A 16126-nucleotide genomic window follows, 5' to 3' on the forward strand; every position below is an offset into this window, starting at 1 on the left:
GGTAGAAACCCAGGGGGCAGACGAAGGCTATTTTCCTGGTCCTCTGCACTCATAGGTACCTGGTAGTACCCAGATCGTAAGTCGAGAACACTGAACCATTGGCTCCCGATTAGAGCATTCAGAATCTCTTCAATGCGAGGAAGGTTATATTGGTCAAGTACCGTACGATTGTTCAGGGTTCGATAATCGACACACAGTCTTACGGATCCGTTCTCCTTCCTCACCATCACTATGGGTGAGGCGTAAGGACTCAGAGACTCCGTTAAAATCCCAGCGGCCTCCATTTCTTTCAGGACGTTCCTTACATTGTCCACATCCCTGGGGGCGATGCGACTAGTGCGTTCACGGAATGGAGTGGCGTCACTCAATCTAATGGTGTGTTTGGTGCTTTGACAGCAACCCACATCCATCTCACTTGTGGAAAACACCGTCCTTCGTTCATTCAACTTGGCTTTCAGTCGACCCTTCCACTCAGTTGGCAGCGTCGAATCTCCGAAATTGAAATCCAGATTGACTAACTGCTCATCCACTGCAGCGGCATTCACCTGTGGCACTGTTTCCACAGGGCTGACCGGATATATGCGGCCCAAACTTCGTCCTGCATCAAGGTCCTTCGGGAATGGGGAGATTTTCTGAACATATACGTAGGTTCGTAGAGGAATTTTAGTCGTCCACTCTCTCACTTCGGGTATTACCCTATACCCTCTCTGAACCTCTTCCTCAGAGGTACTCTCCAGAGAGAAAAGATGGTTGGTCTTATCTCGATCGGGATAACAGCACCAGACGGCCATACGTTGCAGTCCCCCTGGTAAAATTGTCGTCAGTCCTCGTTGACGATTGTAGAGGTCCCCGTGACGCTTTTAGGCATAAACCCGGTTGCACTCCTCCCATAGTACAGGGTCAAGGAGTGGATTGGCCATTGGTAATTCGTTGGTCTCTTTCAAGTATGCTCTGATTACAGCTCGCACTATATCAGTATTCGTTCCCAAGATGATCGGGTATTGACACTGTTCTTGAGGCTCGGGACATAATATTGCTTCCACATCCATGGGATGTTTCTTGCCGGTGTTCAGTTGGAGTATCTCCAGTTGAACCCTTACAATCTCATCGATGGGGTAAACTTCGTTACTTAACCCCCTCACCTTCATATGTTCCGCCGACCGCAGGGGACAGTGTTTGAGGTGCTGGTCATAGAATTGTCTGTATATTATGGTAACTTGGGATCCGGTGTCCAGTAGGGCAGATGCATAGATCCCTTCTAGTACCACACGCAGATGGGCCTACCTGACTGTAAGCATCCCCTGGGGGAGTTCCATCGTCAGTGCTTGGGTCAGTAGGAGTTTCGGGAGGCTCAGGGATGGCCTCGGATATCTTGGCTTCTGTGGTCTGTATCCGGCAGATCATGGACTTAGCAGAGCTTCCTTTACTTGCAGTTTTATTTTCTTGGTTGCCTCCTTCTGGGCACTCTCTGGAGAAATGGCCCACAGCCATAGCAGACAATATCCTTGGGATCAAACCGTCTTGGGTAAGTGGGGGATGATTTCCCAGAAGTTCGGCCTTTCATTGAGGGCGACTTGGGTGGCTCCTCTTCTTCTTTGACAGGTTTCTTGACCCGGTGAGCGGAGGCTCCCTGAATGTCACTCATAAGCTGTTCTTTGACCTTGGTGGACGTATCTAGCTTTGTATAGGCTTCATGCCCCTTCACTAGCCCCAAAATGTCCATGAATGTAGGGGGAGACCCCTGTAATAGGGAGCACCTAATCATGATCACTATGTGATGAGTGGGAATGGCCCCTCGGAGGAACTGCTTGCGCCGGTATTCATCCATAGCTGAGGCGAAATGAGGTCGCAAGTTCGCAATTTCCAAAGTACCAGTTGAATTCGTTGAAGGAAATCTGACAGATCTTCTTTCTCTTTCTGTCTGAGACTATATATTTGAACCACAGCTCACTTTCATCGTCATCTTTGCCATAGATCTGGATTAACAACTCTACCATCTGATGAGCAGAGAGATCAGGGTCTTGATCGCGCTGTTCACTGACCATGGTGGATGTCAGGGGTCTGAGGCTTTCCAGGATTCTCTGCTGTTTTACCGCTTCAGAGCAGGGCCGTTCATCGATCACCTTGAAGGTGTGTTCCTTCCAAGACTCGATGCCTTCTTCACCTGCGGGGAAAGGAACTGTTCCTGTAAACGCCTTCAGCTTCCGATAATTCTGAGCTTGTGCTGACGTAGTTATAGCTTCCACAAGCTGCGGGAATGTCACTCCCAGCATTGAGCCGCCACTAGCTGATCCCCGCTCCCATGTTAGGGGTTGGTGTGAAGCTGCTCGTTAATCTGTCAGGGGCCGGTGATGTTGGTGGGCTACCGGCCCAGCTGGTGGCCCCTTGCCTGGCATCAAAAAGGAAAGTCACTCGTGGTAGGGATACGTCCGATCTGATGGGAGTACTGGCGGCCATATCTTTGCCTTCCCAACCCGCATGTCTGGTAGGGGAAGTTGCATAACTAGAGACTGTTCCAGGGTAAATGAGAGGGCACCCTTGCGGTAAGGTTTCTGGTAGATACACTACTTGGGGGCCTCTATCAGGGTGTAGAGCTTGTTCTGTGGCCAGTAGTAGGGTGTTCTCTTGCTGGTCAAGGTGGTAGTGCTTACTGATGAGGCGGGCTCCCGCCAGACAGGTAATGTCCTTACTGCACTGCAGACAGTGAACATGGGTACATGGGTGGGCACCCCTCCTACGGTGACCATGTGTCGCAGGAGTTCTCCTAGTTTCTCGGCCCATTCGCCCACTTGTTGCGGCGTGAGCGTAGGCATGCTGACTGATACGATACTACGTGAACTACTGAATAGGGCACCCCAGGGCTGATCTCAGCAGCGCCTCCAAATGCAACGGGTGTTCCCTGTGCACACAGATGCTACTGATGCTGTATATTACCTGTGTGGCCCTCAGGAGCCTAAGCCTCCGCTCGGGGAGCCTGGGGTACAAATATATCTCTTTCTCGTGGTGCAACGCCTCCACCTGGGAGGGATCCTGCCCGGGCGGGAGGGGCCCCTCACAGGACTCAAACCAATGACACACACTTGGTATGAATAAACAAAAGTAACCTTTACTGAACATGCATATATTCTTATCTTAATATATAAATTCGAAAGGTTAGTGCTAGATGCGGTGAATCTGATTGGTCCTCAGCCTCTGGCCAATCAGATTGGTGGCTCTATGATGTCACCCAACTGCCACTCTCTTCCCCCTCGACCACACACACACTCACCCTCACGTGCGCCACCCTGCACCGCTCACTTCTTTCCCTCCCCGGCGCTCACTTCCCTCCCTCCCCGCCGCTCACTTCCCTCCCTCCCCGCCGCTCATTTCCCTTCCTCCCCAGCGGGGGGACAGGCAGTGGGCAGGCAGCCTCCGGAAGGACCCCCTTCCTCCTGCAGCTGCCTCCGGTAAGATGGCGGCGCACAGCGGACAGGCGGGGTGGTATTCAGTCAGGAGAGAGGGGGGAGTCAGTCAGGAGAGAGGAGGGGGAGTAAGTCAGGAGAGAGGTGGGGGAGTCAGTCAGGAGAGATGGGGGGGGTCAGTCAGGAGAGAGGGGGGAGTCAGTCAGGAGAGAGGGGGGGAGTCAGGAGAGGGGGGGGAGTCAGGAGAGATGGGGGAGGGAGTCAGGAGAGAGGGGGGGAGAGAGGGAGTCAGGAGAGAGGGTGGGAGAGAGAGTCAGGAGAGAGGGGGGAGAGAGGGAGTCAGGATAGAGGGGGGGAGAGAGGGAGTCAGGAGAGAGGGGTGGGGAGAGAGGGAGTCGGGAGAGGGGGGGGGGGGGGAGAGAGGTAGTCGGGAGAGAGGGAGTCAGGAGAGAAGGGAAGGAAGCCTGAACAGCTGTGAAGAGGGGGGGAAGGGAGTTGAGAGGGAGGATGGGGGAGCCAGAACATTACATCACGGGCAACGCCGGGTATATCAGCTAGTACTCTCTAAGTCCCAGTGTCCTTCACTCCCACTTATGAGTGTATACCCCTTGCCCACCACCATATACCCCCACACCGTGTCCACAGTATAACCCTTGTCCCATGGTCAGCGCTGCAACTATGTGTGAGAACTCTGTAGGTGGTACACGTGTGTAACAATACCTGCCCAGTGCGACGGCACCTGGGCGTTCAAAGGATCTTCAAAAAGGATCCGACGACCTCCTGGCGACGTCCAGTTCCTTCTGCTTGGTGATCGGTCAGAGCAGTCCACCCTGGGGACAGTTCCGCTCTCTCTGCGGAGTAGGCTTGATCCCAAGCCTCTTGGTGGGAAGCGCAGCGTCCGCTGTGTCCCTAACTGACACAGTATATGCTAATGGGGCAGGGTCCCTAACTTAGGGCTTGTCCCTGAAGCATGAGTGGCTCAGGGCTAACTGGGGTCTAGGGGGCTGCTGGCCTAGTGCAGTGGGTCACTGACCCCTGCACCCTCGCCTCCTTCCCCTAGCCTCTACTGGCGCTGACTGGCTAGCGTGGGCTCTGTGACAGCTTCTCTATCCTGCCTATGAGGATCCTCACACCCTATTGGGTCCCTGGAATCACGTGGGGTGTCCTAAGGCTCATGCGACTTGAAGTCCCTGCTGAGAGCCTTCTCCTCATTAGTGGGGATTCGCGTGCTATCACTGTGCATGCGTGAGCTAGCCGAGGGCCTCCGTCATCCTGCGCATGCGTGCGCACAGCTAAGATGGCGGCGCCTCTAATGGAGCCACCGATACTCCTTAACGCCGCTCCGCTACTGCCCAGTGTCTCCCCCCTGCTTAGTGAAGATGCGTGTCATGCACGCGCCCGCACCCGCGACCGGCCGCCCTACTCCCTACCGCCGCGGTGAGTATCTGGAGAGGGGAGAGGGTCCGCTGTGCAGAGGGGGACCTGGCTACATGTATGTTTAGGGGTTGGGAACTGGACATAGCCAGCCAGCCCGATAGATAGGGCTTGGAATGTTAGCATGTTCTCCCTATGAGGAGTAGGTGTTATTTTTATAAGTTTTGTTTTGCCTTAAAGGGACAGGGTGCCCAAATGTTTGGTTGTGCTGTGAAGAAATTAAACCACTCAACATTTGCTTTAACCTGAAACTACACATGTGGACTATTGTCTGACCTCGCTTACAGGCTGTCCTGCCACAGTCCCCTCCAAATTAATTAGGGAGACATGCAGAAAAATTAACATGCCTGAGGTACAATGAGATATATAAAAAAGGAAAAATCAGATATAGGTGACCATGGGAGATATGCTAATGTCTATACAAAGTATATTTAAATGAGTCACACATCTTAAAATATATTCTTAAAACCAATCACTTTAAAGACCCATGTGATGAAGAGGGGACCAGTGCCAGACCCAACAGGATTGAACCCACAACTTCTGCTATTCAGGACAGCAGCTCTAGCAATGAACTAACTGTAGCCATTCTCCTTTTCTTCCTTCAGCACTTCTGAAATATCGTATTATGACTCTCTCTGTGAAACTAAGGCTTAGAAAGAGTTTCTTTAACATCCAAAAGTATATGAATAACATGTTTAGTGTCAGAGGGGCCAGCAGCAGCACATTGCAAAGCAATGTTACGTTTAATTAACATTTCTCCTTTGGGATCTGCCATTGTAGGCTGTAGAAGGTGACTGTGACGTCAGACTCCAGAAACTGGGTGGCAACTTTACTGTTCGTGGTGTGAACTGCAAATCCGAATTAGGTAATTCCTTCGTAAAGCAATACCACTTTCATTGCGCACTCACAGCAACATTTGAACCAGGAAAGCAAGACCTAATTTCCTAAGGAAACTGTGTCCGTTTCATGTTATATGTCCATGTTTGTCTGAAAAAAAGTAGTGTGATACATTTTATTTCTAGAAAATAACACATGAGCGCAATAACAAGCCTGTACAGGCATTAAACAATATTGTATATGCTTAATAATTGTAACCAATGTGTTAATATAAGGGTTCAGTATAGGTTCAGCTTTTAAGAGACATTGTTAACAATTCATTTCCACAGTTCAGAACTGTACTGATCCAGAGTATGCCATCAATGGCACTGTAAACCATAAATGTACACATGGCACCTCAGATCATATCATATGCTTTTTAGAGTATAATTGGAAGGATCTGGAATTATAACTACTAAAGCAAAAACATAGTTGTAATTTGTATGTGCAATGTCAGTGGAAGGAACTGAACTCATGGTTTTTGCAAAAGTTTTTGTTAAGCATTAGATGTAGAGTAGAGGGTAGGAACAGAGGTGACAAACTTCTTTAACATTTTCATAGTTTTGTTCTATTGTGAGATACAAAATTAACACGAATAAGTCGGATGCCCTAAATATTTATTTGCCTATAAACAAGGTTAAATTGGTTCAATTACATTTTAAATATAAATGATAAGAATCCAGTTTGAAGAATCTGGGTTCCACCTAACCAAGAGTTACCAAACATTGTGTAAATATAACTTTCCTGAACTTTTCACTAAAATGAAAAAAAGATTTATGATCTTGGAATAATTAAGACTTGTCCAGATTTATGATGTTGGAATAATTACCACATCTCCTTGTTGGGTCGTAGTTGTATGATAAAAATGAATATCCTCCCTCAACTTCTATACTTTTATCAAATCCTTACAATTATTATTCCATCAAAAATGTTTAAAGATATGCAAAAATGGAAAGACAAAAGATCTTGCATAGCTAGGTTACTACTGCTATCTCCAAAGAAAGGGGGAGGTCTAGCTATTTGAGTTCTGTGGAGATACGGGCCAGCTTCTCACCTGCGGCCGATCGCAGCGGCCGACACACGCTTTCCTGGTATGGCGTAGGTGTGAAAAAATCCCAGTTTATACGTACCCCTTCCCGATCATAAACGTCATCTTAAAATCTGGAAACTTTCTATTAGTGGGTTTAAACTACATAGTTACATAGATACATTGTAGATGAAGTTGAAAAAAGACATGTATCCATCAAGTTCTACCTATGCTAAATTTAGACTAAATTTGTCTTTGTTTCCTTCAAAACTGACTCCTATCTTTGGCGATCCATATTTCTTCCCTGGTACTGTATGTCCCTGTCAGCTTTTAGTTCATAGAAGGAGAAGTGGGATTCTTACATAAGATACTTACTATACAAGAAAAATTGATAGAGTTAAAATGTATGTGACAAATATTCCTTATCTCATTTGCAGTTTCTCAAATTAATGCATTTCATAATAGCTTTATTTCCTACACAGATTTGTCCACGATACACAGCATTTGAAAATACTTATAGTTCCAAAGTCTACATAAAAGGGGCGAATTTCAACCCTGTATCGAGAATTGGTTTCAATAGAGTAACCCTCCAAGCATACAGTAACTAGATAAATGACCCAACCGGAGGCTGATTTTCAAACTGAAATCTCAAATGTGAGTGGGAAGATATTTGGGAGAGAGCTTCTTAAACTTCCATAAGTACAGTTATTAAGGAAATTATTTTCAAAATTCTTCTTAAATGGTATATCCTTTGAGGCTGAGTGTTATTTATCCAGGTTCTTCAGGTATTTGCTGGAGTGGCTGTAGCTTGGCCGGTACTCTACCTTATATATGGTGATCTTGTCCAGTCATCCAGCCCTTTTGGACAAAAGTGTTCACTCTAGTAGATTTGGTTATGGAAACCAGTAACCTAGTTGTATAAATTCTAGCTAAACCCTTAAATAACGTAAACCATTCAACTCAAACTTTAATCTAACATATCCTCGCCTCAGCTCGCTGTTCTGTTGCTGGCTCTTGGGATAAAAGCTCCATTAATTTCCCAGCTCACACACAAACTGAACATTCTAATGTTGATGTAAAAACTTTTGGCCCTCCTTAACTAAAATATATCAAAGTTCCATAGAATCTGCGACCCTTGGTTGAACTTTCTAAAGTAAATGAAAAAAAGACAAAGAATTGGGTTTGCACTGATCATAGGACCTCCAGAAATCCCCAAGAAAATCAATCCTGCAGCTCAGAACTCTCTCCCACGATCGAACAGGCATACTGCAAAGCAACATACAAACAAAAGAAAATGGAGCACAGGGAAAGACAATATCAATTCAACAATAAAACCACTTTATAAAAAATATAAACAATTTCAAAACTTAAAATTCACAAGTATTGGCAGAAAATTATACAGTCCCTCCCAGTCGCTGGACAAGATGGTCCCGTGAGGTCCCTTTGGTAGATGAACACCGTGCCAAATGCCATAAAACAATAGCGGGAACAAACTCAAGTCCAAATTGACAGGAAGAGAAAGATGCAGAGCTCTAAGCAACTTCCTCGTGGGCTCGGGGAGAAAACGCTAAGCGTCTGATGTCAAAGCATTCTGCATGATGTCGTGTGTAGATCTGTCGCCTCAATGCGTCTCGAGTTTGTCAATGCTTCATCAGAGGAAGGGTCTATTATTCTAGTTGTGGTCCTATAAATATGAACCAAAACTTCCCTATTGGTTTGCTCAAAATAGAGACATTTAGACTCTTCAGGGCGACATACTGCAGCATTTGACATCTTGGTATTCGGAACAAAGCTCTATTCATGATCTCATCCTACCTCTCCCATCGTACTTTCAGTGTCTCTTCTGCTAACACCTCCTCCTCCTCTATTGATCTCGCTGTAGGGGTACCCCAGGGCTCTGTCCTGGGACCTCTTCTCTTTTCTCTGTAAACACTCTCTCTAGGTGACCTAATAACATCTTTTGGGTTTAATTATCACCTCTATGCCGACGACACACAAATATACTTTTCAACACCTGACCTTACACCTGCTGTACAAACCAAAATTTCTGAATGTCTCTCTGCTATATCATCCTGGATGCCCCTCTCTGCCGCCTTAAACTCAACATGGCTAAAACAGAGCTCCTCATACTTCCTCCAAAACCTGGCCCTACTACCTCCTTCCACATTACTGTTGGAACTACGATCATTCACCCAGTAGCCCAAGCACGCTGCCTAGGGGTCACACTCGACTCCTCTCACATTCGCCCCTCACATTCAAAACATTTCTAAAACCTGTCGCTTTTTCCTCCGCAATATAACAAAGATACGCCCTTTCCTCTGTTGCTCGACTGATAAAACTCTGACTCAGGCCCTCATTCTCTCCCGTCTTGATTACTGTAACCTCCTGCTGTCCGGCCTTCCTGCCTCTCACCTGTCTCCCCTACAATCTATCCTAAACGCTGCTGCCAGAATCACTCTACTCTTTCCTAGATCTGTCTCAGCATCTCCCCTCATGATATCCCTCTCCTGGCTTCCGATCAAATCCCACATCTCACACTCCATTCTTCTCCTCACTTTTAAAGCTTTACACTCTTCTGCCCCTCCTTACATCTCAGCCCTAATTTCTCGTTATGCACCATCCAGACTCTTGTTTTCTTCTCAAGGATGTCTTCTCTCTATCCCCTTTGTATCTGAAGCCCTCTCCCACCTTAAACCTTTTTCACTGACTGCCCCACACCTCTGGAATGCCCTTCCCCTCAATACCCGACTAGCACCCACTCTATCCACCTTTAAGACCCACCTTAAGACACACTTGCTTAAAGAAGCATATGAATAGCACTGTGGATATTCTGAACACATGACACATAAACCTTGGCCCCCTGCAGACGCACTTACCAGAATGCCCTCCCACTGTCTCTGTACGTTTTCCTACCTACCAATTAGACTGTAAGCTCCTCGGGGCAGGGACTCCTCTTCCTTAATGTTACTTTTATGTCTGAAGCACTTATTCCCATGATCTGTAATTTATATTATCTGTTATTTATTTGATTACCACGTGTATTACTACTGTGAAGCGCTATGTACATTAATGGCGCTATATAAATAAAGATACATACATACATAAACATTACACATTAAACATAACATAATTGACACAATAATCACATTATTAAAAAACACAGTGTACTGCAAAGCTATAACTAATATTAAAACCAATTTAATATATTGTAGTATTGGGTGATGTATTGGGAACCCAGAAGATTGTACTTGAGTCCAAAGGGGTAGAATACTCCACCTAGTGCCTAATAAACATATGTCTGGAGCTCAATTCATGCACTAGATCACTCTCCAAGATATCATAAATTGATATTTCTCATAAAATAGATATACACATTGGCAGCACCAGACAACACATTTAGTTATGTAAACATGGCAGTTTTATAAAAGAGAAGCTTCCAATACACAATTTACCTCCCCACCCCCACACAAACAAAAATGTTAATACCATGTAACATGCAGTATAAAAATCAGGGGCTGAAAGGATCACAATTAGACAAGTGTACAGAAAATGGATGACCTGGATGGCCGCACAACTTGTACAAGAAAGGATGTATACATATTAGAAAAATAGGTCTAATAAACCACTAAGAAATCCTTCATCTGTATCCATCATAATGGCATACTCTAAATTAGCATGACATGAGTTAGTCAATTTTCACAAAACAACTGCTCAGGCCCTCCATTAAGCCATTTATTGATATCATTTTCTAGCCCTTGGGAAATACATAGAACGTACTTAGTTTCAAAACTGGGTAGGAACTAGATAACTTCATATGATCTTTTGGTAACACTCTAACCAGGATTCAGATAATAAACTAGATCAATCCCCAACATGTTCCAAAAAGATGTAGATCTCTTGATAACGTCAAGAGTTTTGTGAAAATTAACTAACTCATGTAATACTAATCTTTCTACCCCCTTTGTATGTAAAGCCCTCTCCCACCTTAAACCTTTCTCACTGACTGCTCCACACCTCTGGAATGCCCTTCCCCTCAGTACCTGACTAGAACCATCTCTATCTAATTTTAAGACCCACCTTAAGACACACTTGTTAAAGAAGCATATGAATAGCACTGTGGATAATACTAGACACATGATACATAAAGCTTGTCCTCCTGCAGACGCATTTACCAGAATGCCCTCCTACTGTCTCTGTACGTTCTTCCTACCTACCAATTAGATTGTAAGCTCCTCGGAGCAGGGACTCCTCTTCTGAAATGTTACTTTTATGTCTAAAGCACTTATTCCCATGATCTGTTATTTATATTATTTGTTATTTATATGATTGTCATGTATATTACTAATGTGAAGCGCTATGTACATTAATGGCGCTATATAATGAAAGACATACATACATGCTCTTTTTTTTAGATTCAGCTGAAACCATTTTAAGAATGTGCCCCAACTGTTCTTTGCTGGCTCCTCTCAGTGACACAAAGGTGGTCCATGCTGTTGATCTGTTTCTTCTTAAGTTCAACAAAGAAAATAACACTGTATTTTATAAGCTCCATGAGATTGGTCGAGCACAGATTCAGGTATTGTTCACTTATGTTATTTTGATAATTTGTCATTTTACAGAACTGTATGTAGACTACTACATACCCAACATTGTATGAATACTGTAGACTGTTGTAGATGATTAGATCAAACCTGGGAGACATGGGAGAAGGAGTGGCTCAGTGACCTGGTTCAATTCCTTGTGTCGGCTCCTTGTGACCTTGGCCAAGTCACTTTATCTCCCTGTGCCTCAGGCACAAAAAACATAAATTGTAACTCCATGGGGTAGGGCCCTGTGCCTGCAAAATGTCTCTGGAAAGCGCTATGTAAAACTAGCAGCGCTATATAAGAACATGCCATTATTAAACCTCTTAAACACACACTCAGATGTTGAATGTAAGAATAGTTGATTTATTCAATGGCAACAACAGGTAATAAGCCAACCGCCTCTCACACTAACGCCGCCACCTTCCGCCCGCCCACTCGGCTCTTCTCCTCCTCACACCACGGGCCCCGTATTACCGCAGGGAGTGCGGGGGGGGGGAGGGGGGAGACGACAGCGGTGAGGCCAGGCTGGGGTCCTGCGAGCGGGTACCCCTCCCCCCATCAGCAGCTGGGCATGGGGGGAGTGACGGGGGAAGAGTCAGAACGCACACAGCCCTCCCCCCTCCACGGGCAGGGAGGGAAACAGTCAAGAGAGAGGGGGGGGCGGGGGCAACACCAGACTGACTGACACACACGAACTGCCTGACTGACTGCCATACACACACACTGACTAACCGCCACACATGCACACACACACACACACACACACACACACTCACTGGCGCCCGCCCACTCGGCTCTTCTCCTCCTCACACCGTGGGCCTCGTATTACCGCCGCACACACACACTGACTGGCACGCACACACACTGACTGACGCACACACACTGACTGACGCCCGCACACACTGACTGACGCCCGCACACACTGACTGACGCGCACACACACTGACTGACGCACACACACACTGACTGACGCACACACTGACTGACGCACGCACACACACACTGGCACACGCACACACACACACTGACAGGCGCACGCACACACACACTGACTGGCGCACACACACTGGCTGACATACACACTGACTGACGCGCACACACACGGAGGGGGAGGGGACAGGGAGGGGGGTAAGGGAGGGATGGAGGGGAGGGGGGTGAGAGGGAGGGGGGTGAGGAGAGGGGGAGGGAAGGGGAGCGGGAACATTACATCCTGGGCAATGCTGGGTATATCAGTTAGTATATTATAAAATGTCATAGGAGGTGAAAATACACTAAAGAAATGACACAATATACTGTAACAGCGCTTTCAAATTGTGAGATGGGATAAACATAACAGAACACTTGGACTCTGCTCGGACGCCGACACTCCTCTTTCTCAGCACTCACAGGCAACCTCCCTTCCGGATTGAGATGTCATGGCTGGGGCGGGAGGGATTTCTTTAAAGCTTCCGAATGACTGGAAGGTCTACTCTCCACATACTCAGGTCCCTCAGTTCAGTGAAACAAAAAAACCTGCGCTCATAAGTGATCAGTGATGGGTGATAGTGATTTAGAAAGGTATAAAATACAACCTGATAAGGGTTTTGTGCTGCTGGTCAATGGAATGGCTCAAACACCAGGCTACATGGAAACAAAGAAATGACAGCGCAAAAAAACCATAGTGTAGTAAATTTAAAAAACTATTTATAGGGTGGGGGTGAGTATTGCACGTACATCAATAAAAAGGGTTAACAGCATGACATGTTAGGGACATGTTACCACTCGGCGGGGACAGCAGGACACGGGCAGAAGTATCTTGGACGTCCTCCCTCTAGCTGCTGGTATCCAGAAGCGGTGTATGCAGCTCCACTTTGGGGAACCTTCCCGTGTGCTGAAGGTACTCCAGCCGGTGGTTCAGAAGGGGTGATCTCCTAGTCGCTTCCGGGTTAGTCCACGCTTACGTCTGACGTCATCTGGCGGCGTCTCTCTGCCGAACGCGTTCCTTCATTTTCTTTATCTACTCCCATTGTGGCTTTATATTTGGCACTTGTTCTATGTGGGACTTGTTCGGGACTTATCCAACCACTCGATAAGCTATCGTTGAGGAGAGACGCACTAAAGACGCGACCGGCTGAGAGACGCCGCCAGATGACGTCAGACGTAAGCGTGGACTAACCCGGAAGCGACTGGGAGATCACCCCTTCTGAACCACCGGCTGGAGTACCTTCAGCACACGGGAAGGTTCCCCAAAGTGGAGCTGCATACACCGCTTCTGGATACCAGCAGCTAGAGGGAGGACGTCCAAGATACTTCTGCCCGTGTCCTGCTGTCCCCGCCGAGTGGTAACATGTCCCTAACATGTCATGCTGTTAACCCTTTTTATTGATGTACGTGCAATACTCACCCCCACCTTATAAATAGTTTTTTAAATTTACTACACTATGGTTTTTTTGCGCTGTCATTTCTTTGTTTCCCTCAGTTCAGTGTTGCCCAGGAATTTTTGCACTTTGGAGTTGATGTTTTGTATAAATTAGATGTTTGGAAACACCTTGTTTTGACCAAGCAGCATCTATTCTAAGGGCTGCATCTATTTGATTTTATTCATTAAAAGAAATACACTTTGTCACTTTTTACCATTTTACATTTGTAGTGTGTGTAGTGCACGTTGTATATTCACTTTGTATATTTATTCACTTACTAGTTATAGCGATCTTCCATTTCTCCTCTTGTCCAAGTGACTTTTGTGCTTGTCTTTATTGTATGCCCTATCAATTAACATCAATACAAAAACACAGAGGCCAGGCTATAAGGTTTTGTGTTTTGTTTGGTTTTGTGCAAGGTGACTGGCTTTCAACTGACATCTACCTAAATAGTTCATTTTCCTTATCACAGTGTTCTTATCTTATCAACATACAAAAAAGAAATCTGGCTATACACTTCAGAATTATTTGGACACATAGCATTATTAAAGTGTATTTCTAAAAAAATAAGATCCATTTGTTTAAACCTAGTCACCATTTCACATAATGACACTAAAATATAGCGTACAAATACAGGGACTATAGTGCCAACTGTGTAGTAAGAAAAACAGTATTTACTATAGCACTGGTTATATGTCTGCACAGTTAACTTACACTGCTCTTTCCACCTCTTTGCTTCCTGAGGCGCATAAAACAAATTAGTTTCTGGAATCGCTGGCATTGAAGGGGTTATGTTTCCCTGCTTTTGTGAACAGTTGATTTTTCTCACAGTTTTAATTCTGGCTCCTTCCTGATAGCAAAACCAAGGCAAACTAATATCTTCAGCCCCTACTCAGTGTGCTGTGAGGTGGTCAGCCCCTACTCAGTGCGCTGTGAGGTGGTCAGCCCCTACTCACTGTGCTGTGAGGTGGTTAGCCCCTACTCATTGGGCTGTGAGGTGGTCAGCGCCAACTCACTGTGCTGTAAGGTGGTAAGCCCCTACTCAGTGTGCTGTGAGGTGGTCAGCCCCTACTCAGTGCGCTATGAGGTGGTTAGCCCCTACTCAGTGCACTGTGAGGTGGTCAGCCCCCACTCACTGTGCTGTGAGGTGGTCAGCCCCTACTCAGTGTGCTGTGAGGTGGTCAGCCCCTACTCACTGTGCTGTGAGGTGGTCAGCCCCTACTCAGTGCGCTGTGAGGTGGTCAGCCCCTACTCAGTGCGCTATGAGGTGGTTAGCCCCTACTCAGTGCGCTGTGAGGTGGTAAGCCCCCACTCACTGTGCTGTGAGGTGGTCAGCCCCTACTCAGTGCGCTGTAAGGTGGTCAGCCCCTACTCAGTGCGCTGTGAGGTAGTTAGCCCCTACTCATTGGGCTGTGAGGTGGTCAGCGCCAACTCACTGTGCTGTAAGGTGGTAAGCCCCTACTCAGTGTGCTGTGAGGTGGTCAGTCCCTACTCAGTGCGCTATGAGGTGGTTAGCCCCTACTCAGTGCGCTGTGAGGTGGTCAGCACCTACTCAGTGCGCTATGAGGTGGTCAGCCCCTACTCAGTGCGCTATGAGGTGGTCAGCCCCTACTCAGTGCGCTGTGAGGTGGTCAGCCCCCACTCACTGTGCTGTGAGGTGGTCAGCCCCTACTCAGTGTGCTGTGAGGTGGTCAGCCCCTACTCAGTGCGCTATGAGGTGGTTAGCCCCTACTCAGTGCGCTGTGAGGTGGTAAGCCCCCACTCACTGTGCTGTGAGGTGGTCAGCCGCTACTCAGTGCGCTGTGAGGTGGTCAGCTCCTACTCAATGTGCTGTGAGGTTGCCCTACTCACTGGGGTGTGAGGTGGTCAGCCCCTACTCACTGTGCTGTGAGGTGGTTAGCCCCTACTCATTGGGCTGTGAGGTGGTCAGCCCCCACTCACTGTGCTGTGAGGTGATCAGCCCCTACTCAGTGTGCTGTGAGGTGGTCAGCCCCTACTCAGTGCGCTATGAGGTGGTTAGCCCCTACTCAGTGCGCTGTGAGGTGGTCAGCCCCTACTCACTGTGCTGTGAGGTGGTTAGTCCCTACTCATTGGGCTGTGAGGTGGTCAGCCCCCACTCACTGTGCTGTGAGGTGGTCATCCCCTACTCACTGTGCTGTGAGGTGGTCAGCCCGTACTCAGTGCGCTGTGAGGTGGTAAGCCCCCACTCACTGTGCTGTGAGGTGGTCAGCCCCTACTCAGTGCGCTATGAGGTGGTCAGCCCCTACTCAGTGCGCTGTGAGGTGGCCAGCCCCTACTCAGTGCGCTGTGAGGTGGTTAGCCCCTACTCATTGGGGTGTTAGGTGGTCTGCTCCTACTCAATGTGCTGTGAGGTTGTTTGCCCCAACTCACTGGGGTGTGAGG

The 16126-nt window shown here is 47.2% G+C and overlaps 1 protein-coding gene across 1 annotated transcript in view; it reads left to right on the forward strand.

The window, feature by feature from the left end:
- AHSG (alpha 2-HS glycoprotein) overlaps window positions 1–16126 on the forward strand; it is a 40902-nt gene that overhangs the window by 7583 nt on the left and 17193 nt on the right. Inside the window, exons 3-4 of the mRNA XM_075571169.1 lie at window positions 5616–5700; window positions 11151–11314. Of these exons, the coding sequence (XP_075427284.1) occupies window positions 5616–5700; window positions 11151–11314 (249 nt within the window). The remainder of the gene's footprint in view (window positions 1–5615; window positions 5701–11150; window positions 11315–16126) is intronic.

This window comes from Ascaphus truei, chromosome 14, assembly GCF_040206685.1.
Source record: "Ascaphus truei isolate aAscTru1 chromosome 14, aAscTru1.hap1, whole genome shotgun sequence".
Classification (NCBI taxonomy): domain Eukaryota; kingdom Metazoa; phylum Chordata; class Amphibia; order Anura; family Ascaphidae; genus Ascaphus; species Ascaphus truei.